This window comes from Crassostrea angulata, chromosome 1, assembly GCF_025612915.1.
Source record: "Crassostrea angulata isolate pt1a10 chromosome 1, ASM2561291v2, whole genome shotgun sequence".
Taxonomy (NCBI): Eukaryota; Metazoa; Mollusca; class Bivalvia; order Ostreida; family Ostreidae; genus Magallana; species Magallana angulata.
Window position 1 is genome coordinate 28,120,860 of NC_069111.1, and position 23,959 is coordinate 28,144,818.

Here is a 23,959-nt window from a genome sequence, read left to right on the forward strand (position 1 = left end):
ATAAGGCAATGATTTTATTTTATACTTAGAACTTTTATTATTCACAAATGAATTTTTTGTTTCTAAAAAATTCTTAAACCAGATTTGCCATACTTCTGTTCATATAACAATTTTAAACGGGTATTACATGTTTAAGCATGTATTACTTTTCTGGTATCGAGTAGAACGATAACGATTAATTATTCACATTGTCAAAAGACATATACGATCGTTGTATTACTTGTGCATGATTTCCGATCATTTTCCAAAACGTGTCCAGTGGAACAAGAACATTCAAATGATCCTTCACTGTTTGTACAATTCTGTTGACATGTACTTGAATCTTCGCATTCATTAATATCTAGAAAGATAAAATGTTTCATTAGAAACACGATGTAAAAGATCTTGTACATATGTAAATAATGACGTAAAAACGGGGATATCCTCATATTTGGATCATATACACATCCATTTAAATATTTCGCTTTCTTAATAATTTTAAACTGGAATTTAATCATATAAATAAACATTCTAAATTGCATATACATTAAATCATGATAGGACGCATGCGTAAACAATTATACATTTGCAAACGCATGTTTTCACCATCATTTATTATCACTTACCTTCGCAAGAGCTATTATCGAAGTCAAGCCTAAACCCTGATTCACAAAAACAATATCCTATATTTAAATTGGATCTTTTTTCGAGCCGACATCCATAGCTGCAGTTTAATTCAGGGAACAGGGCACATACATTGACGACTAAAATTCAAAAAAAAGTTTATTGCTTAATTATTTTCCAACACAGGTTTCTTTAAAAAAATATATATATATATTAACGTGTTAACCAACATATTAATGTAACATGATGTTGATTTGATACAGATAGATACCCTTTTCACATGTTTTTCTGTCGATGTCATGTAAGGCATATCCAAATTCACATTCACAATTAAATCCCCCGACATTGTTAATGCAAATGTGTTGACAATCAGATGTACCGCTCAAACATTCATCTACATCTACAAAATGAGTAAATCTCAAAACAATTTCATGCTTTGATATTGACAAAAGAAAAAAACGTTTACGCTATCCTATAGGCTTATATAAGGGAGCATATTTGCAAATATATAAATTATGAATGTTAACTAGTTGCATACCCTCACATTTGGAATCATTTTTTTGAAATCCTGACTTGCAATTACAAGTGTAGTTTCCATGGAGATTTTGACAATCAGTATCATCAGGACATTCGTTTAATGTTAAATCTGAACATTCATCAATATCTGCAAAAGCAAATTCAAGATGTCACATGAAATACATGTTGTAATTAGCATACTAATTATTAGCATTTTATGCTATCACATTTAAAAGAAAAGTGTAAATTAAACCGAAAAAGAATGTTAAGGTCATAAGTTATAATGAAATGGTAATGAACAAACGAATGATATATATCACCTTCGCAAGTATCTCCATTCATTTTAAAACCGACTCTACACTTGCACAAGTAAGACCCTTCAAGGTTTTTGCAGACCTTTTCATTTCCACATATGGTTTCATTGTCACACTCATCGATATCGACAGAACAATTCGTCCCTGTCCAGCCTGGTTTACAGACACAGCCAGTCTCGGGGTCACAACGATCCATACCTTGTCCACATTTACATATTTGACCGCAATTTTCACCGAAATTTGGTTCTTTACATTCTGTGTTAAAAAGAATAAAAATAAAAGTAACCATTTTGAAGAATCTGTACATAGCATTTTCATTTCATGAAAATGTAATGTTTATCATATGTCAGTAGTACATATAATTTTTGTAGACCATGTTTTAACATGATTTTAGTTTTTTCGACCAAAGAAACGGAACAGTTCGATTTTATGTAAATCTTTGATTTTGATGAGGGACACAATTTTGGAGGGAAAAAAGTTTATGTAAAAGTGTCAAACAATATCTTTTGATAAATAAATATATAAGCTTATTTGATAAAGAATCTAATTTAAAAAAGGATATATATATACATGTATGTACCTGTACATGAAACTTTATCCTTATCTAATGTGTACCCAGGACGACAGTAACATTGGAATGAACCATTGGTGTTTGTGCATTCCTGTAGACATGGTGAAGGTTTGACAACACACTCATTTACATCTAAAAGAGCAATGATATTCAATATTAACATTTTACCTCATAATATTGAATGAAAAAAATGTTTAAAAAAAGTACATTGTTTACAGTTAACGTTTGCATGTAGTATACTGGTTGTTACCTATACAATTCTCTTCGTCTTCAGCTAGTTGATAACCAATTGGACAGAGACATTTTTGTTCAGTCGGATCACAAGTGTACTCACAAGTCTTGTTGAAGCTCTCACAAGGGTTTTCGTCTGAACAACATATGGTTTGAAAGATAGAATTGTATAAAACAAATAAAAGTTTGAGCCAAACAGTATAGGATATACATTTACATATACTTTTAAGTTTAAAAATAAATATATCATTTTTGAATTACTTTTCTCAATACAAACCTAATTTAGAACATGTAGTTTTATCAGTTTTCAAGACAAACCCTGGGAAGCACTGACACTCAAATGAACCAGGTGTATTATTACAGAGCTGTTCGCACCCTGAAGTCAGTTCTAAGCACTCGTCGATATCTGTATCAAAATTGGTTGAAAAAATGTTTACAATAAGATTATAAGCATGGATTGCCGTCGACGTATTGGATAACAAATCCCAAAAATAGACCAGGAGAGTAGTAATTACCTTCACAAACAGTGTTGCTTTTTCGAAATCCTGTCAAACAATTGCACTTGTAACTTCCTTCAGTATTTTCACAAATCTCTGACTGAATGTTGCAAATGTTCGTCCCACTTGCTTGACATTCATTTATATCTGCATGTTAAGAATAGTTTGAAAAAGTGGATGATTCTTTAATTAGGAAAAAGTAACATATTAGGAATTCTATTTCTTTTTTTATATTTTTACCTTCGTAATCAGTCTTTTAATTGGAAATCATATTCAAATTTTTTGTTACCTTCACATTTATTATTCATATCATTGTATCCTTTTGGACAACCAGAACAGTTATAACCCCGACCCAAACGAGTTTCTTCTTCCGGTGTAAGGTCAGTACAATTTCTACGTAACGAACATGGTTCGTTACTGCAGGCATTCGTATCTAGTTCACAGTTCAAACCTATCAATTTGTAAATATAGCCAAACTTAATTGACAAAGCAAAATACTGACAACGGCAAATCTATTGAGTATTCAATTCCATGCTTTTTCTGAACAGTTTCAAAACACGTTCTCATACCGGAATAGCCCTTTTCACATGAACACACTGCTAAACTGTAGCGGGCATTATCAGTGGGTATAACGTCGTCATAGTCGCAGCGTCCGTGACTTCCGCATCCACCACATAGAATAATGGTTACATCCAGGGATGGTGATTCAGCTCCAATACCATCTATCACACTGATGCTAATACAAGTATATTACAAATAATTTAACATGATTCCTTGCATTGTGTATATCATTTAATTATCATAAACCTTATTTGAAGAAAGGCCTTATCCTACCTGTCGTACTACTATGAATATAATAGACCCAAAATAAAGAAAATAAGTAGCCAATCAGGGGTCAATTTCTATTTTTTAGATATACAGAATGTTTTTCTTCTGAATGAAATAAGAAACAAAAATCCCCCAAAAATTACAACTTCAAAACATATTATGTTTAATTCAATAAAGTTTTGTTTGACAGAACTAGATTTTATGATTTTTATCGCTTTTTGGTGTATTCAAGTCTTTCTATTTGATAATGAAAACATTACAAATAATATTTAAATTCTAAACTCCAAAATACAAGTAGTATCACTTATGAGGTTATGAGATTCTTGTGTTATTTTGCAAGAAACCTGACAGGTAACAGGAATTGTTTTTATTACCACAATTTTAATTTTGCTTTTTCTACTAATACAAGTAGATTAAAGGAGCATGATCACGATTTTGGTAAAATTCTATTTTTCTGTTTTCATAATTAATAAAGCTTTAGAAATGCGTTTCTAATGATCAAATAAATTTTGAGAGTCAGTTGAAGAGTTGTAAGCAAGATACAGGGCTCACAATTCTTTGTCATGTAAACAAGGCTCGTGCCCTGTTTTTGTTTACAAAGGTTCAATATACCAGTAAAAAAGCTTTTTCCAGCTAAATTGTCTATTATTTTATTTATTTTAAGCATAGATAAACAATTCCTTACGTTTAACACATTTGTTTTAGGTTTAAAACTGAAATTTTTGCTTCAACGTTCAAAATGTAAACAAACGCTTTGTTTACATATCAAAGAATTTCATGTTCTATAAATCGCTTATAACTCAACAAATGACACTAAAATTTTTGTTGCCTTTTAAGAATGCCTTTCTGAAGCATAGTAATATTAAAATCGGAAATTATTTTCTGATCAAAATCGTGACCATGCCCCTTTAAATTATCTAAATTTATCTAAACAGTGAATGCGAAGTTACCTCATCCTTGAGACATAAAGCAAAGAAGGTACACTAAAAATTACCTAATTTCTGATACATTGGTATTCTTTGGTGTCCACGTGGCTAAACCCGTGGTATTGTTTAATTTAAAACCATCTGGGTATTTGAGAATTCTATATTCAGGCTTTATCGTGCTGTCATCAGAAGCGTTGAACTGCATATACACAGTCTTATTCATTTCTACATTGATTGAAGTATTTCCTGCTATGGTAGGTGATTCGTTTTCTTAAAAAAAAATTGAATAGTGTAAATCATATGTTTTTTAGACCTTAAATAGAATTCACAACAAATTCTATAAGGATACTTTCACCAACTTAAAAACCTAACATGGTTGCGGTATTTTATCGGTTGGCAAAATGCCGTGCAAAAATAAATTTACAGAAAAAACCCCCGATCTACAGTCCTTGACGGTCACCTGAGTACAATTTAGATTGACCTCTTAAGAGTCTCATTGTTTGTATTTTAAGATTCAATTGATGTGCATAGTGACAGTGCACTTTAGTTTATCTTATTGTGTATTAACTGAAGAAAACCCTACGCAAGAGTTCTGAACCCTAGGGGTAATGAATTTCACAATATAGGTATAGGGGAGTCGTGGATATAACAACCATACATTCGGTTTATCCCCCGTTTGCTATGAACACATGATTCACAATTAAGAAGAAGGGTTCATACATGTAAATGTTCTTACCATGCAATTAGTTTTTTTTAAACTGTAGAAGGGACTGGAGTGGAATTTTTTTTTTTTTTTTTAGATTTTTTAAAACTTTCACTATTTGTTCTTACCGCCTTGAGCCTATATGCCTCACCAAAGGGTCATACATTTTTTTTAATTTTTGATAGAAGGCTTCAAATAACATCAGAGCGATTATCGTTATACTATTTGCTTAAATTAAAAAATGTTTGGAGTCTAGATACCATGTTTGATACGAAAACAACTATAAAATTGACTATTCAGCCAGATTTTTTTTTATCACCAAGAAACATTGGTTTAATTAATCAATATTAAATAATTAAGATTAATATTATAACATTTTGAAGTATTTGTTATGACTTAATATGATGTAAACCTGACCAGCTTACCAACTATCTTCTTATCGGACTGTGCTGATGCTTCCGAAGTTCCTGATGATTCTGCAAGAGCTATGTCTCCAGTCGCCAGGTAATCGAAGATGCAGGCTTGTGACGGATTTGGACCGCATTTCATATTAGCGTCCTCAATTTGATTTTTATCCACTTCGTCTAAGAATATTGGCTCAAAGTCAAGATGAGTGTAATTGTGATACGTTAATCCCTTGTCATAGTGAAAAAGAGACTTTTCATTTACAAGCCCTGGAAAAATTGAAATGGATAATCTCAAACCAATTAAATGTTTATTGATGTGGAATAGAAGGAAGCAGAATTTAAATAACTATAACATTATACATTATAGCAAATCATATCCTCACATTTTTGACCAAAGTTGTTGTAGATATTTCTTTCTGTTTCAGTTGCATTATCATCCAAAATTGTCCCATTTGGAAGTACAAATTCATTTGCAGCATTCCCATCAAAATTCCCCATTAATCCTTTTGCATGACTTTTGTATTCATTGTCAACAACCACCTCAGATATAAGAAATCGCACTCCCAGGCTGACTTTAAGAAGAACAGCTTCAACAAAAACATACAATTTGAATGTCAACAGAAAAAAGAGAGAATTTTCATAGGTCTTCTGATTATCTAATGCAAATGACTAGAGGGTTAGCTTAGTGTTAGAGCATCAAGTTGTTGAAAATGCCTTATTTTTTGTCAATGATCAAATTAAATATGTAACTTCATGTACACTTTTTTATTTGCAAGACTTGATTCAGAAGCAAATTCAATACTAACTATATGCTTTTATGTTTTCTGAGAATGCACTTCATTGTGACATTTTTGTTATGTTCTAGTAAATTTAAAAAAGACATCTTTTAGAACAACAGAAAAGCCAATTGAGTATTTTATAATTACATGTAGATATTCAAAGCCTTGTTTTTTGTTTAAGATTTAATTCACAATGGTTATTGAGATCAATAATATAATTATACTCACATGTTTGCAAAAATGAAGCCGATAACGTTTGATTTTCCCATTGAACAGACATGTTTTGATTCAAGAAAACAAAAGAAGAATTTTCAAATTCTTTTGTCATGTCCTTTTCATTGACTCTTACAAGCATTCCTAAAATAAAAAGGAACAGGAAACATAACCATGCCGGCAGATTTGATGAAATTGGAATTCACTTGGTTTTGAATCATGGAACATTACAAGCCCTGACTTTACTTTTTTTGTCCCGAGACATATCAATCTGCAGTTTTGATCCAGTTTGATCTTGGGCCACAAACGCACTGAATATGGTAGCATTTATAGTCGTGCCGTTAGCTGTTGTTGCCAGGTCTGTCCTTGCCTGGAAGTCAAACTGTATTGGTTTCTTTGATATGTTCAACATTGTGTACTCTCCGTACCCATTAAAGGTGTAGTTTAACCCATCAAGTGTCACAATATGTGGATCTCCAAAGTTCAACGCTATTTAAAAAATATAGAAATCATTTCTAGATAAAGCATCAACAATAAGCATGTACCAATGCTAAATTATATGAATAGTTAAATAGCAATTCGGAAAAAGGGGATGATTTGTACAATAAACAATATTTTATTAACTCATGCTTCCGGGTTCAGAAGGTAGCGAAACCCAATTGCAAACTCCTTTATAAAAGCATCCTACCTTTATTGAAAAAATTAATATCTATTAAGCATGATCTCTCTATTGTAATACAAAAATTGTTTGTTGCATAAAAATATGAAACAGTACCAAAATCTACACGGTTCAGTCTGAACCAGTTTATCGGTTGGTCGAACAATTTTTAACCTCACGTCCAATGCGTGCTCTGCATCCTGAATACATGCACAAAAGGTTTTTTTTTCTTTTAAAATTAATGAAAAATATATTCATACTAAAAATAACGAGTAAAGAAAATATTTCCTTTCAAACGTATATTTTGATTAACCTAAATTTTTTATCCTATTATATGCTTTATTACACAACAGTTTATTTTGAGTTATTAAAAAAAAGTAAATACCGGGATTAAATGGAGACCTCAGATAACACCTGGGAATAGGGCGGACCGCATAAAACCACTTGCAGTGTTTCGTTTTTATGCAGCATGTTTCTCTTGGTTTAAGGTCTTCCATTAAATGTTTTCGTTGTTCGAAAAACGGATTATATTGCAAAAGAGTTCCAGCGGATGGTAAAGACCGTTTAAGAGCACCCAAATTGTTGATCGACCCATGCATTTTATAGCAACATTCCTTCAATATGAAAAAGAACATGTTTATATTCTTCATTAGATTAATTAAATTCATTCGAAAAAGCTCTTACTCTTCAACTTGCAACTGACCGTATTTCTCCCAATTGTCCTAGAAGCGTAGCAAAGTGCTCTATTGATCCTGTCAAATCTGCTTATTGCATACCGGGGGTCAAATCTTAGAAGTATACTGGTACAGGGACATCTAATTTGACCTCGAACAAAGGACAATTGGTTGAATGTGTTTTGTTCCTTATTTCGGATGTACCAATCAAAACATTCCCTTTCGTCGTTATTTAATAAAACACCTGTGGTCAGTTTGTATATCCAAAACCCATTTACTCCTAACAAAAATAGAAATAAGAATCATTGAGACACCTACATGCACTGAAAAAAAAATGTATCCATTATTTTTTTAAGTTGAGTATGATCTTTAAAACAAATATGATATCATATATATCACATTTTTAATGTGATTGCTTTACAAGTAAAACATGTAAATGTTATACCTCTGTTTCCCGGAACTGCACTCATGTTGAATGCCGCCGTTGTATACGAAAAGGGGTTTTTCTCGAACACATTCCCATATTGGTAGCCAATAGTTATCTTTCTATTTTCAATTGCTGGTAAATCAACATCTATATAATTGAAGACAGTGAACGTACTTTGACCATCCGTAATCAGAAGACACTGGAAGGTTAAGTTCTGAAAGCAAGATTAATTTGATTTAGTTTCCCTATCTACCTCTTCTTACATTAACAATAATGTTAACTAGAATTATAAATGTTAGCAATTAAAAACGTTTTACAAAGTGCATATCTTTGGTATAATGTTTTTATTAATTACGTGTTGATCTAATTGTAATTAATACCCTGATCATTCTTACCTTCGACGTAATCCCTTCAAAGGTCATGTTATTCCAGGTGACTTTAAGAAGCCAAGATGCATTAAACTCGGGAAAGTCACCAAATTGACGGCGCACAATGGCATTTGCGTTTTCCAGAAAAGAATTGCTTTCTGTGCCATTTCCCCTTTAAAATATATAGTATATTAAAAGCTGATAGAAGATATGGTGAAATGAACGTTAATTAAGTTGTTTAACTAGAATTCAGTTGCATATTTTCACTCAAATTACTAGCAACAATGATACAAAAATCTTCAGTGAAATACATTACTTTATCATTTCTCAATCTAAACGTTTTGTTTTTTAACCAACCTCTGATAAGTCTGGTAGTAAACGGTGCCATTACTGTTCGATGTCGACAGGTCTGTCCAAAATGGACAAATGATGCGCTTACCCTGTACCGTCTCCGTATTAATATCATATATTGTAGGACTGTTAAATCCTTCTCCAAGTCCAATAACACCATTTGAGCCAATCTTTGAATTAGGAAGATGTCAATAGAATAACACAACATTCAGAACTTATTTTATCAAAAATATGTCGTAATTGTTCACTTTTTATTGAATAGCACAAATTGAATACTACTGGTTTATGAATTGTGTGGATTCTATGTATGGAAAAATTCTGCCTCTCTGGTAATTAATAATTTATGTTTGTTGCTATGTGTTCTACTATGAGTATTAGTATCTTAAGCTCCATAATTTACATTTTATCAATAATGACTTAAATGCGTATTCATACCGTCACACACACTAGACTACATTGTGCTAGCTTACCAATAGTTGTGTTAAAATTTGGTGAAGATGGCCATGTAAGGACCATTAATATTTTTGTCATATGTAAGTATGTGGTTTTTTTCTTGTCCCGTCAATGTACTTGTCTTTTTTTCAGAACACAACACAAATATTTCCATGTTGTTCATAATGTATTCACGTTCATGCATTATATGTTCCATGCGACCTTTTTATAAGTAGGGCTGCTGGCTTGGTTGCATGCTTTTGATAAGCATATTTTTTACTTTTATGCAGCAGGCTATCACGTTTATTCCTGTTTGATAATTGACATTTATGTTGAAAAAATTGCCTATTTCATTTTTTAAGGAAAAATTATTAATGAATTATTGTTCAGTTAACAAATAAGAGGTGGTAGGCATATATGGCATAAAGTGCAAATCAAATGTGCACCGTGCATCGATTGAGGTGCACTTTGAAAACAAAGAAACTAACATGAACAAAGTTAAAACCTTCCTCTGAACCGTCCCCTGCGAAGACTGATGTAGGAGAGTAAAGCTTGGGACTTTCAACGTCATCTCCTCTGAGTATTTCGTCTAGGTTTCCAAAATCCAAATGCAAATAGCCTTCTGGATCACCTTTGGTATCAATCAGATATAGTTTTATCAACATTTAATCTCATGAACTATAAATTAAGTATTGTAAATTGATAAATAGGAATAAATTTAACCAACGCTTATGCGTACAATATATACTTAACTTACTTTTATCAATTGTTATCGTCTCTATATGGGGATTACTTTCCGCAATTCCATTCAATGGACCGCTGAAGATACCGCCATAACTTACTGTTGTAATTGTTACGTTGTAAGAAGTTCCAGGCGTTAGTTTTTTATTCCAGTGAATCTCTGGAATATTACCGAATGTCTGCTGCTGATGTCCATCAACTACTATTTTATAGTAATTTAGTGTTGAATTTCCATCCGGTGGATTCCACTTTAAAAACAAATGAGTCGCAGAAAAATTGCTCAACGCAAGATCAAGTCTTCCAGGAGGCAGTGGTTCTGTATATATGAACAAAAAACAACTAATAACTTAATGACATAATTATACAGTTTTGATTGACCAATCCACTAGAAATCCGAATGCATTTATTTAACATCCAAAGCGTAGACCTATGCTTCATCATATTCACATGTTTATTTTTAACAAGTTCTTATAATATCGGTATAATTCAATGCTTAATCCTCAGTCATGGCTCCTCGTGAACCACTGTGCACCCTCAGCATTACCTTATACAGTTTCAAATTGTTGGAAAAAGAAGACACTGACATACATTATGTATCTACATGTAAATGCATCATCGCACATGTAAAATTGACCTTCAGCACTGATCCCTTTATTTTTTAGACTTAATTGTAAATCAGCTTTTCGTGGTATTTTCATCAATAAGATTTTCAGAAAATGATTTTCATGTCTGCAAGAAATGTTTGGGATTTTTTAAAATTAAATTTTTGTCATGCGTACGCAGTTTAATCATTCCATGACGTTACATGTACTTTACAAAAAATGACATCAGTCTTACATTTTTTTCTTCAAAATATGGTGCAATATTGTGAACTCCGTTCATATAAAAGTATGATAGATACCGAAAAAAGAAAAACAGTTATAAAAACATAAAAAGTCTACAATACCTTTGATCAAAATAATATTATGATGATTTTTAAATAAGGCAATTTTTGATGGTTCGTGGCTCCAGCTCTTTTATATAATACATTTCTTTTATTCATGTAATTTAAATAGAATACGAGAGCCATACAATGTAGTCATTCTTACCCATTATTTTTGTTCGAGATATACCGGGATCAACCAAAAATGTTTCATATGGATCAGTGAGTGATACTTGCTGACGAATTAAAAATCTGTAGAGACGTCCTGGTTGTAAAGTACAGCTTGTACTATATTGCGTGACTGTCCCTACAGAGACCGTTTCTTCAGAAAACCATGAGTTACTGCCGTGCAAAATTTGCCTCTCTATGATGTAATCAGTGATGAGCTGGAAGTCGACTGTTGGATGATTCCATCTTAGAACTGCGTCACAGGTGCTTTTGACAATGTCCAAGTTGTTTATTTGCAACAAGTACCCTGTAATTTTAACGTCATTTTTTCATTATTGATAAATGCAGAAAGTAATAAAATTTATCCAGGCGTCAAAGAATGAATTGCTGTTTACATTGCATAAAAGGATCGAGATTTCAAAGAATCTAATTGCTTAAATAACCATTTTATAAAGATAATGATATTAATTTTCATTTATTATATTACGTGATAGTTGCGTCAGAAAAAAAATATTGCAAGGTTCTATACATAGGTCATAAAACTTACTGGGATAACATGCATGGTATTTGTGGTAATATGACGTATAGCAGAGGCATTTGTTTTGTCGACACGTCAATTGTTTTCCTGAGACGCATTCCTCACTCCGTGTACACGTCTCTAGAAACTTGCGGCCTATTGAAGCGAATACTAGATACATGTACTAGTCGTTAAGTAACTATAAATAGTGTGATAGGTGTAAAAAAAAAAACAACCCACCAAAATAGTTACCATTTATTCTGCTGGTGGTTAATAGTAAATTAAGATATGATTTTAATAAAACAATTATTGCAAAGCAAATCAGACATAGTGTTCGTACTCCCTTCCAAGTACAATCTTGTACTGCCGCTGGTCCACGATCCTTCGGAATTGGTTGCTATACAACGGTAGTTAGCCGTATGGTCATTGTCAAAATCCACCTTGTTGATGACCAACTTCGGAGCAACTAAATCCTCCGTACTTCCATTGTATCTGGTGTCATTGATATTGATATCTTGACCGTTTCTTTGCCATTTTGTTGAAGTCGTAGGGGGGAAATCGGAGAAGCTTTGAACCGATGCCACCATTTCAAAGTCTGATTGAACCGGTATGTTATATGATGAGCGAGGAAGGGTAACTTTAGGAACTCCTGATATTTAAAAGTAAAACTGCTATATTTATATTACTAAGAGCATTTAGGAATTATGAAAATAAGGAAATATGACAATGGTTGTAAAACAAATTACTTACGGAGCGTCTGGATTATAGAACTATAGGCAGGACTCCGTGTCCCATAATTGGTAACTGCCATTATTTGAACCGTATAGTACCTGCCTGGTTCAAGTTCTCTCCACGGGGATAATGAGGTCGAATATGAAACGTATGAGTGCCCGGCTATTGTAACTCGATACGTATAATATACATTAGAGCTGTACTGAGATCTTGACCAGCTCAGACGAAGTGTCTGCGGATGAAAATTGCTTGCAGTTGGGTCAATAGGTCCTGGGGGTTGTGGATCTATTGTAAATAAATAAGTAAGTATGTCAAATATTATCAAAAACACATTTCATCATTTTTTTTAAACTGCTATTATTGCTACTTTTTGAATTTGGAAAAAAATATGAATACAAAGGACACATACGCAATTGATCATTAATTAAATTATAAAAAATTAGATACTAGATAGAAACATTAATGAATGTCTTACCAACAATTACATGTAAGGTGATGGGACCAGTTTTCACGCTAAACGTCTCCTCGGGGTCGCTTAGCAAAATATTGGATGTGATTTCGAGATAATAGTCAAAGCTTGGGATAAAAGAGGAGTTAAAGGTGTACATGTAACTAGTTTGTAAATGTACGGATGCACTATCATAATAGTTCGAGTCTTGGTGACCTCGTAGTGAAACGCTGTATGATTGCACAAGGTTCGGGTCCAGGTAAGGAGGAGTCCACCGCACTGTTATAGAGGAAGTCGTTATTTCGGAGGAATCGTACACAGCTCTTAAGTTGGACCCTGGAATAAAGGAATTCCATATTTGGTAAAAAAAAAAAAAGAGGAAGTAACTGTTGTTGCTTAAAAAAATAATATCAGGGTATTTACATGCATGTACATTTATAATTGTAAAATTTCAATTCTTGCACGTACATGTAATATAATAATATATTTTTTAAAGATATTATACGAGTATTGTTAAATAATTACATCAAAACGGCGACGTACAGCCATCAATAGTAGAATTTACTTACTAGGATAACAAACTCGATATCGATGGTAAGAGTTACTGTTGCATATGCAGCTATTGTGTACTGATGAACAAACCAAGTCTTTGAGTTGGTCACACTCCTTTGTAGCATTGCAAGAATCGTTAAACTGCAAAACTTGTCAAAAAGAGTACAACTATCAAAACAATTGCTTTAGGATGACATTTACTCAGAATGAAAAAAAAAATCCACTGATGATGATGATGATGAAAACCAACTTTTGTGTGTTAAAGACCTTACATGGTAGTGTTATTCTTCACTTTCAAAAAAGTAAGTCAATGACCTACTTTTTGAGTCTATGGCCATTGAATTTTTTTTGAAAATTTAAGAAAAATTCATAAATTTTTTTACACTATTGAGATTTTCTTAAGTGTGAAAATAATACAAATTGCTTAACTCTTTAACAAATGAAAACCAGTTTATGAATGGTAGTGACATTAAATAGATACAGAGCATTAAGTTTTCATTCATAATTGTTATAGATATTTTAGTCTGAATATCCTCTATGAGTTTTCGAATTACAACCCATTTTTGATTCAATGTGACAAAAAAACTGAATGATGATAATGCTAAAACATTTATAGTATTAAACTAAGTGTATTGACTTTCTCTGCTGGCATAAAATTTAAATGAGTTCAATGATAAAAAATTTGAGATATGGTGTCTTTTATCATTTTAAAGCATTTTTTAAAAATATTTTTGTAGTATGTGCCATACGAAAATCTAAACGAAAAAGCAAGATAAAACCAACAGAAAATATGCAAAATTAGGTTGACTAACAGATAAAATCTTAACTTTAAATATTATTGTTCTACCAGAAATATTTCGGTGGAACATAAAATCTAAAAAATTAAACTCGAATTTCCTCTGTTTTGCTAAAAGTCAAACTTTGTCATAGCCTAATTCCATAATTTAGTAAAATATCGATTGTTTTGTCAATAATAATTCATTTCATAAATACTTTTTGTATTTAAAACAAATTTTACTCATGAAATTAAACTTTTTAACAATCCGGATTTGAGAACTCAAACCCTGACGAAACAACGCCCTTAATATCAACATATCATAAATGTATTATATCTATATTTTCTATTGATATCATTATTTAAAGGACATACTAGTCGTATATTAGATATTGTCCGATATAAGTGGTTTTACATTGTGGAGTCATATGTTATATCAATTTTCAAAACAGAAATAAAGTACAAGTTATTTTCCATAATTCAGTTTAGTGAGTAACAGCGTATCTTCTACTGTGACGAGAGATAGCTTAATATAAGTTGCCTTGCAAACGCTCAACGTTCGCAATATTGAGTGCTATCTAACCGTTCACTCATTTTGTGTATATTTATCTTCATCGTTTAGCGCCCAGTGCCAGCTCACCGTTTATAAAACGTTTGATGTGTACATCTACACACGTTACATGTACGTGTACGAATAGTTACATGTAGCTGTCAATTTTTTCAACTTCTTTCCACCCCTCTTGTTGTTTAGAGTGGTACTTAAAACACCATGTTGGATAATAATGCCAGCGCAAAGATAAAATTTTTGGATCCGTCTAAGGTGCTTGTATCAAAAAATTCAAAATGTCATTTAATAGACCATGGCTTGAAGAGTTTTAACCATTTTTGTTATATATGGGTCTCACCTGTTAGATGAGTTATTTACATTTGAAAAATAAATTCCTTCACAAAAATATTTCTTTCTACGTGAAATAACTTTCTATTGGAATTCATATTGATAGAATTTGAACAAAACTTTTATAGGATTTTAAAATTCCATGGAAATCTTATTATATTTATGAAAATTCTCTGTCTTAATTATATTCTTGAAGGAAATACTTTCAACCTGGAGGAAATATACTAATTCCTGTAGGAGTTTTACAAAATTCTTTACGATTTTCAATATTTTCTGGAAAAATATTATTTTAATTCCGATTTTAGGTTTTAAAGGTAAATATTTTACTTATCAGGTGAGAAATACTTAAAACAAAAGTGGTTACATATTTTCATATGCAATAGCTAGTCTATCAATCGGTATGAATGATTTTTTACGAAACGGATCCCGTTTCACTAAATGACGTACACACGGTATCACCTTACGCCTGGCATTAAATCGGACAAAAGTCAATTTTTTGGACTAAAGTCCCTTTCAATGAAATTCGGAAGTTGTCTAACAGTTATTTTTAGCTTAAATAAAGTTATGATATAAGAAATTAGTTTTCTATCGAATTTGATGTGCAGTTTTACAATTTGTGGTTCAGGTAAGCTAAACTATTTTAAACTTTAGGCCATACATTTAAAACTAATCAACACATGTTGAAATAGACTATGCATTATTCATACTTCCTCTCACGTCCAAAGAAACTGTATTCCCAAAGCACCACCCCCCGACAATTCGAACTTGAAGCTGGTAGCTGATCTCATCTTCAAATGTGACATTATTAATCACTAGCTCTGGAGAGGGAAGGTTTTTACTACCGGAGTACTTCGGCTGGTTAATGTCAATAGCTTCAGTTATACTGGACCGCAGCCTTAACCACCTTGATTCCAGAGCTGGGTCGTTGTTCGATTCTACAATAGCTCTAAATTGTGCGGAGGTGCCGAAATCTGTTGAGACAAAGCCTGGTGACAGGATAACCAAAGGGCATCCTTTTGGAAGATAAAAAACACATGAAACAAAAATTATCAAAGACGGTAATTAATGTAGCTCGACACATCCTTAAACAATTTATATATCATTTGATGGACCAATCAACTCCCTTCTTTTTATTTTGTTTTACAATTTAGAGACCAATCTAGCCTGCAAAGTATCTAAAACATTATAGTTGTACGTTTGTTCCTTAGAGAAAAAAGCAATTATTTGCTGTGATCAGTGTAAAATACATATGTATAATTATTTAATGACACAAATCAGGTAATGTTAATTATATACAATGATTTATAGCTTTTGGTCTATGAATGAATCTTCCGAACAATGAAAATGGCTTTCATATCAAACAAATAACAGAGGCCCATGATCGTTATTATTGACACAATTTGCTATTAAATACGTGGAAATTATATATATTATCAATAAAAAATCTGGCTTTGAGTTCTTTTTCCATAAACTCAAATAAGTGTACACCAGAACGACATTCAAAGTACTAGACTAAGTAAAAAACCGTTAACGTTAATGGCGGAACCCTATTCAATGATAATTCATTGTATTGTGACTTAAATGTACTTAATTCATCAACACTTACTAGCACTGTCAGCGGTGACCATAAGTTCTGTTGTCGTTGTTGGCGAAGGATCCGTTGACAACTGCATTTCCTTTAGAAAATGGCTGATTTTAATTATCATTATTTATATTAAAGCGTGATCCACCAGAAGCAATACAGAAGGACGCTTTAAAACAGATCTCTTTGACTTTGCATTGTAAAGTAAATCAATCTAGTTTGGATACAGGTGTAACTTTGCACAAACGATGGATGATTTAAAAAGTTTATTTTTATGAAAATTATTTTTTTTATTTTCCCAGAAACTGACAAAGCTAAAATCTATGTTATTCAGTGAAGCGGTTGTCCACGTATTAATATACAGTCATGAAGTCAGTACTTTGAATTTTGATGTAGTGTTTAGCCATCTAAATAATTTTAATTTTAATTCAAGAAGCATTCAAGTAGCAAATAATAAACAAATTGTATGCTGTTCATAGATGTATTTTTTTTTCCTTTTGTGGTTGACCTTTCGTGAGTTAATTCATGATCGATTGATACTTTTGCTTCAGTACATGTAAAGGCATTAACTCCGCGCATTTGCATTAAATTCATATTTTTAATCTTTTACTTTGTGGCCACATGCATGTAATCCTCAAAAAAAGGTGGTGAGTAAAGATACAGTTAGTCAAATTGAAAGTGTGTAAAAATGTAATTCTTGCAATTAGACTAAATGTATATATTCAGTTTAATTTACTATTGAGTAATCACATGCACTGTGAGCTACCAAACTGTATTTTTTCTGCAATGATGGCTACCTTCGTATCCCGTACGAAACAACAAAAACGTAGATTTCTGTTTATACTGAAATTCATTTTAGACCTTTAATTTAGAAAAAACTGCAAGACAAATTCTCCACAAAGGATATAAAAGTATTCATGGTAATTATATACTGTAGATTCCTTATTTTACGCGAGTACTTAATTCCGCGATTCAACGGTTTTCCATCAAATCGCGAGAACATAAAATCGCGAATGCCGAAATTTTATCATAGTTTCATGTAGTTTACATATGTCTGAAAATTAAAAGCGATATTTGAAAATTCGCGTGACGTGCTTCTCGCGATTTTACGCGGATATTTATTCCTCGCGTTAAATTAGGAATTTACAGTACTACTTGCCAATGGAAGTATTAGTTCAGACTTGCAAGTCTGCGGAGTTTGTCAGCTCTAAATGTAGCTAAAGTTTCGATCGATCAAAATATAATCTTTAAGAAGTCAACACCCTAAGTTCAAAGTCTTTGCATTGTGGTTATGATCGTACTAGAATGCAGACTAAAAGGGAATACTTTTCCAAACTAAATCTAACTTAGTCTATTAAATGTTCAAACAGGTAATGTATTTTTTCTGCAATGTTAACAACATATACCTTAACATTAGCATTGACTCGTCAAAAAAACCCCAAAATATTTTGTTGTTTTGATAGGCTGTAGACAGTCACAAGAGATGAGATACAAATACTTACTTCTAAAAACTCATTGTTTTCAATTGTTTTCACTGTTGTAGATTGTGCTATTGTTAACGAAATGAAATAGAGAAAAACAGCTACGATAGCAAGATATATAGTCTTTAGATAAATGTCACTCCAAACCATGGTGTCGATGATTAGAGATTGTTCTGTATCATTCAAACATCTTCTGAAACATAGCAAATTGGAGAAATCCAACAATAATTCAACGTCAGCGATAAAACTGCTAACAAATCTTCATTGATAAATGTGCTTTTTTTTGGGTCTATCTTTAAAGCATTGCAGTACTATATACTTTTATTCCATCATTATTAGCTAATATAATTTTACTTGACAAAAGGTCTACAAAATTTGTTTACAAATGTTTATTAAAAATGCATTTAAAGCAATCTGGTTCCTTGATAAGATTTTGCTCATCAAATTATCTTTAATTTTTGTCAACAACTCCAATAAAAAGTTTTTAAATTGTTGAAATACAACAGATTTGTATACACTTTTAATATTGTTATCTATATAAGTTTACGATGCATACACATGAATAACACAACAAAACAACTGATAAATAGATTCAATGAGTTCGATATCATTATAATTACAGTCATATCCGTTGCACATTCAAAAATAATTATATTTTGTTGTAAATGTAATTGCTACAGTATCGATATTCATATTCAGTTCTCTAGATTAGTACACAAAGCCTTTCTTTAGAGGAACTGGCTTGTATGGAAAAGTTGACATTTTATGTAGCCATGATGCCATGTAGCCTAGACAAGAATCGGGTATATCATCGTTATCTATCACAAAGAAGGCATATGATACTGGACTTAAAAGTAAGAAGCAATGGATTTTATTGAAATATTTAAAGGAAAAATATCCAAAAGAATAAGTTCACGTGCTCATATTTTCATTCATTCATTCATTCATTTTTAACCACAAAAAACAACAACACATATTTATTAACTGTTTGTTTGAAACCATTGACTAAATGATTGGTTTAAGCTTTAATCGTAATCAAATCTTCAGTCACCATTGAGACCCGTTTTTCATTTCTTAAAGTTTGCTCATAAACAAATATGACTTTTTATGAAGTTTCCCATATAAACAATAAACTCTAATTGTATTTTTATATCTTGATACCATTGGGCACACAGGGGATGAAATTCTGCCCTTCAGTCAACTGAATGTTAACTTAAAGGTCTGGGGGAATGTGACTGAAAGGCATAGATATGCCTTGCATTAACAATGTCAGTTGCCTGTCAGTCACATTTCAGTTGTTTGAATAGCACAATTTTGTTCTGTGGCGATATCTTTGGGTAAACATTTCCTTTCTAAGAAGTAAAAAGGAATAGGTAATGGTACCATATGCTTAATATGTTTATAATATAACACACCGTTGATCGAGAAACGCGATTTTTTATGGGCGGAGAAAAATTGTAAGTTCTACAAGTAGTTTCTTAAAATTTAGGCAACATTGATTTAATCTAAAATAGAGATGAAATTGCCCAGTAGATAATTTTATTCTAAAATAAACCTGCCCAGTGCCCATATTAATCACAAAATTTGAAGTCCCAGTTACAGTGTATTTTGAACCTAAAATTAAAAAAAAAACATGTCTATTTTCATTGGTTCTAGGTGTTGTCTGGCTTGCAAATATGGTCTCGTAACATTCTTTTGAGATTATCTTACCAAAAAACCTTTAGCACATATCATTACCTCCATGCAACACTTGCCTGTCAAATATACTACAAGTGCATACCGCGTACTCATAAACGCGGAACCTGTGACATTAATTTGATACTATTTTACTTTTTTTGTTCTTTTTTTTTATTTAAACATGATCCGTGCAAACCCTTTGCCTTTTGGGATAGCTTTACATAAGTTTTTGTAACTTTGCTTTAAAAAAAAAAGATATCTTACCCTTTCTGTTTTTTAATGACATATCTCATTCCCTTTTAGATATTTTGTTATCATATTACATCACGCATGTTTGTAAATATCCTATCGGTTAACAATGATAATCTAAAATCTGTGGTAATGAGGGATATACATTTATGACCCAGACATAACAAAATGTAAGCCTTGCATTTGTATTTGCCTTCATTTGTTTTCCCCTGCTTTGTTCTTCTTATTTTTTAAACTTTGGTTCAAATAATTTTATAGTTATCTTTGATATTTAAAGTTTTATCTTCTGCTTTTTAAGGAATAAAAATTCTGATTGAAACATAATATCATGCTGAGATGAAACATTTTAATATCTCATATAAGTGGAATATATATTGTACCTCTAGAGTTTAAGGTGGAATCATCATAAGTTCCCATCTCTTATAATGTAGTTACGAAAATATTTATTAACCAGATTCATATATGGGTTTAATGTTGATATAACGGAAATCAAAATTATAGTACTTTTAATTAATTAATTCTAAAATAAAGTCAATGACCCGTCTTATGTCTAATACTCGTACGTTTTGAAGACAACCATGCATATTTTATCTTTGATGATTATTTTGATAATTTGCATGAAAAATTGTTCAATTAGAAAAATTATTGTTGACCCATTAACTGGCACTACAAAGAATGAACAGATTTTTTTTGGATAAAGTTTAAAAATAATTACTTTAAAACTTAACGATATTTTTGCATATATAACAATAAAAAATATTCTCTGATTTATCATATTTACTTTCATAAATGATTAATTCGTCCTTACCTTTGTCTGGAATTGTGTTCGGCTAGTAATACTAATAGTGAAAAATAACATAGTAATAATCTGACAAGGAAGTCATTTTAAAAGTTTGTACTTGTATTCTATTGGCTGTTGGTATAACACTTTTAGCATTTGCATACCAATTAACATTCTTTACGCTTACAAGTGACACAGAATAGACATGCGATGTTTTTAATTTCTTTGGGTAAGGGGTCAAACTGTTGAGGAAAACTTAAAATATTTGGCTCAAAGTTTATGCTTTAAAAAAACTGAGTTCAAGTATTTCAAATTTAGAATTCTTTTTAATACATATTTGATTCTGTATACATCTGTCATCACAATTTTAACGATATGCCGTTCATGCAGAAACATGTACATTTTCCAGAGGAAAAGTTGTTTTATCCATCATATTTTTATGGGAACTAATTTGCTTTAATATGTAAAAGATAAGCTCAAAGAGTTTACAATATAAAGTTTTTGCAGATAGTATCAAGATAGACATAATAAAATCACTATTTCAACAAAAGTATGCGCATGTATAGTTCTACATGAACATGTATGTATGTATGTTTCTTATCTTTCGCAACCCCACCTGAAAAAACTCATCAATACCTTTTAAAAGAAATAAAACGTAAAAAAAGAATAAATCATCATCCCTTGGCAATGCGTTCGTCGAAGAGACAAACCCCAGACGAGAAGAGACAAGCCCCCGCGCCAAGATTAAGTCTACAAGGGGTGCACACAGCGGCGAGACTGCAGTGACACAATCTAGCGATGGCGGCAAAATCCCGGTTGACATAAGCGACCCCCAACTGAGACAGTTAGCCGAGGCATACAATAGAAATTAGATAGAGGTCCACAAAATATCGCCATCGCATCAAGGTCCACGGAGCTTGACCATTAGTTACTTTCGACGAAAACCTAAGAAAGAAAATTTGGAATTCCCCTTTATCAGATTCATTCTTTTTCAAATTTTAAATTATAACGCAGGCCAAGTGCTCAGCTACAGATGTGAGTTATGCTATAATATACCCAAAAATTAAGATTCGAATATCAAATGGGCCACATGTCAAATTAACTATGTTAGGGTTAAATGTTTCAGATCCCGACTATGAATCCCGAATTCTGTCTCAAAAGTATGGCAACCTCGCAATGGCCGGTAAACCAAAGGCCAAACTTGTTAAGTAAACGATAACCAAACATGGACAGATTTATTTTTGTCATTTATCGACAGTGAAGCTAGTTCAGACATTGGATTTTGTGCAGTATTTCACCGTTGAGCTTACATTTTACATTTATATATGAATAGAGACATTCTAATATATCCAAACAGGTAAGTACCTAAATGTTTTCTTTGTTTATTCTGGATACTGAATTTCATGGATGCGTGGGTTTACAGTTTCAGTAGGAATCTAAATGTTTTATATTTTCTTTTTCGTCGAGGAAGTAAATTCGTCGAGGTGGGCTACGCACGAATATTACGAAATAAAGCCACAACGAATTCTCATGTTTCCACAGTAACGAATTGTTTAGAGGGAGCACACAGAGGGTATTAAAAATGTTAAAGCAGACTCTCTTTCTTGGTACCAATAACCAAGGTTCAAAGAATCGATGGGCCAACGAGCAGCAAACAGGGGTGCCCATTTGATCTTACAAAAAGATCTCCAAGCACTGCTCAACTTAACTCTAGCCGACAATACTGAGAAATTGTACACAAGTATTTTCATGTTCTATGCATTCAGAACTTTGTACAACCATCAGACTATATAGCCCTTCCAGAACTTCTTTTAGAAATAGCACAATTCATCGTCTACTTGGCGATTCAGCAATATAGCTCTCGCACAGTCGAGTAATACCTAGCGGACAACTCATTTTAGTGTAAAATCTCAAATGTCACAGATACAACTCAATTCTCCATAGTGAAGAATAAACATTGTTGGCTTATCGCGCTTCAAAGTACAGATAAATAATCTTAAACTCATGATTTTTAACATAACGCATAAATATCATTATCACACAACCATCTGTTTGTACATCACATTATGAGGCTTCATTTTTCTGAGCTCCCTTTTTTGTTACTTTTTGGGGGTTATTTTTCAATTGGACTTAATTGCAGTGAAGTGGGTCGTGCTATTCTGACAAGTGATGTTAGGTATACTGCATTTAACACATTTCAAATTTCACTTAATAACCGACCAGGAAGGGAAGGATCACTCATGAACTAGCCACCCAATGAAAGCATCATTTGTCCAGTGTCGTAACTCAAGTAATTTTTGTCAGGCAGATTTCATGCATTGTCTCCGTACCTTTTTTTTGTCATGCTAGGGGCACGCCAGTTATACGATATCAGGTTGTAAATTTTCTTTATGCTCATCACAAAATTAGTCTTCTTAAGAGAGCAAGGGACACAAAACACGTTCATTTCGCAAATGGGCATGCACAATTGGCGTTTAATTTCTTGTTTTGTATAATAAATTAATTTTTAAAAAATATATATATTTTTTTGATGGCGTATAAAAGGAAACATTTTCCAGAAAGCTTCATCAAAGATAACGATTTTCGAATTAATATAGTTAATTTTTTGAAATATAGATATCGGATCTTTAGCTAGATTCCTGACTGTGTTACTTTTTTTTTTATTTAAAACAATCGAAGACAAGTAAAGGAGATATTGAAAAATCAATATTAAACAAAATGTAACGTTTGTAAGGTTTTCGACGGGTTACGTAGTAGTGTTGATATGATTTCATATATTTACTATACTTGTCATATTCAATACTTAAAAGAAGTAAGATTGGGATTTGTTCTGTTTTGTTTTCTGTACTCAGATAGTGTAGGGGTAATTTTAACTGACAATACGTGACTGAGTTTGTGTTATTTTGGCCGTTGAACCCTTTAAATTTCTCTTGACTGCAGT

General features: G+C 32.1%; 1 protein-coding gene across 2 annotated transcripts in view; it reads right to left on the minus strand.

The window, feature by feature from the left end:
• The window catches only part of LOC128186555 (uncharacterized), a 29,483-nt gene extending 8,381 nt beyond the window's left edge, over window positions 1-21,102 (minus strand). The window contains exons 1-33 of one of the 2 annotated variants that reach the window (XM_052856384.1): window positions 21,046-21,102; window positions 18,333-18,504; window positions 16,855-16,924; window positions 15,956-16,261; window positions 13,596-13,727; window positions 13,054-13,362; window positions 12,597-12,863; window positions 12,187-12,495; window positions 11,877-12,002; window positions 11,328-11,636; window positions 10,256-10,555; window positions 9,987-10,129; window positions 9,073-9,236; window positions 8,743-8,887; window positions 8,366-8,561; window positions 7,950-8,200; window positions 7,632-7,860; window positions 6,835-7,062; window positions 6,604-6,732; window positions 5,980-6,183; window positions 5,615-5,863; window positions 4,555-4,756; window positions 3,302-3,468; window positions 3,022-3,183; window positions 2,751-2,879; window positions 2,513-2,641; window positions 2,255-2,371; window positions 2,014-2,136; window positions 1,440-1,688; window positions 1,142-1,267; window positions 875-1,003; window positions 606-743; window positions 221-340 (exon numbers count right to left, since the gene is read on the minus strand). In XM_052856384.1, coding sequence (XP_052712344.1) covers window positions 221-340; window positions 606-743; window positions 875-1,003; window positions 1,142-1,267; window positions 1,440-1,688; window positions 2,014-2,136; window positions 2,255-2,371; window positions 2,513-2,641; window positions 2,751-2,879; window positions 3,022-3,183; window positions 3,302-3,468; window positions 4,555-4,756; window positions 5,615-5,863; window positions 5,980-6,183; window positions 6,604-6,732; window positions 6,835-7,062; window positions 7,632-7,860; window positions 7,950-8,200; window positions 8,366-8,561; window positions 8,743-8,887; window positions 9,073-9,236; window positions 9,987-10,129; window positions 10,256-10,555; window positions 11,328-11,636; window positions 11,877-12,002; window positions 12,187-12,495; window positions 12,597-12,863; window positions 13,054-13,362; window positions 13,596-13,727; window positions 15,956-16,261; window positions 16,855-16,924; window positions 18,333-18,461 — 5,986 coding nt within the window. In that variant the 5' untranslated portion in view covers window positions 18,462-18,504; window positions 21,046-21,102. Of the gene's footprint in view, window positions 1-220; window positions 341-605; window positions 744-874; window positions 1,004-1,141; window positions 1,268-1,439; window positions 1,689-2,013; window positions 2,137-2,254; window positions 2,372-2,512; window positions 2,642-2,750; window positions 2,880-3,021; window positions 3,184-3,301; window positions 3,469-4,554; window positions 4,757-5,614; window positions 5,864-5,979; window positions 6,184-6,603; window positions 6,733-6,834; window positions 7,078-7,631; window positions 7,861-7,949; window positions 8,201-8,365; window positions 8,562-8,742; window positions 8,888-9,072; window positions 9,237-9,986; window positions 10,130-10,255; window positions 10,556-11,327; window positions 11,637-11,876; window positions 12,003-12,186; window positions 12,496-12,596; window positions 12,864-13,053; window positions 13,363-13,595; window positions 13,728-15,955; window positions 16,262-16,854; window positions 16,925-18,332; window positions 18,505-21,045 lie in introns of both variants that reach the window. The other variant, XM_052856376.1, reaches the window with a different exon arrangement.
• Window positions 21,103-23,959: the final 2,857 nt, after the last annotated feature.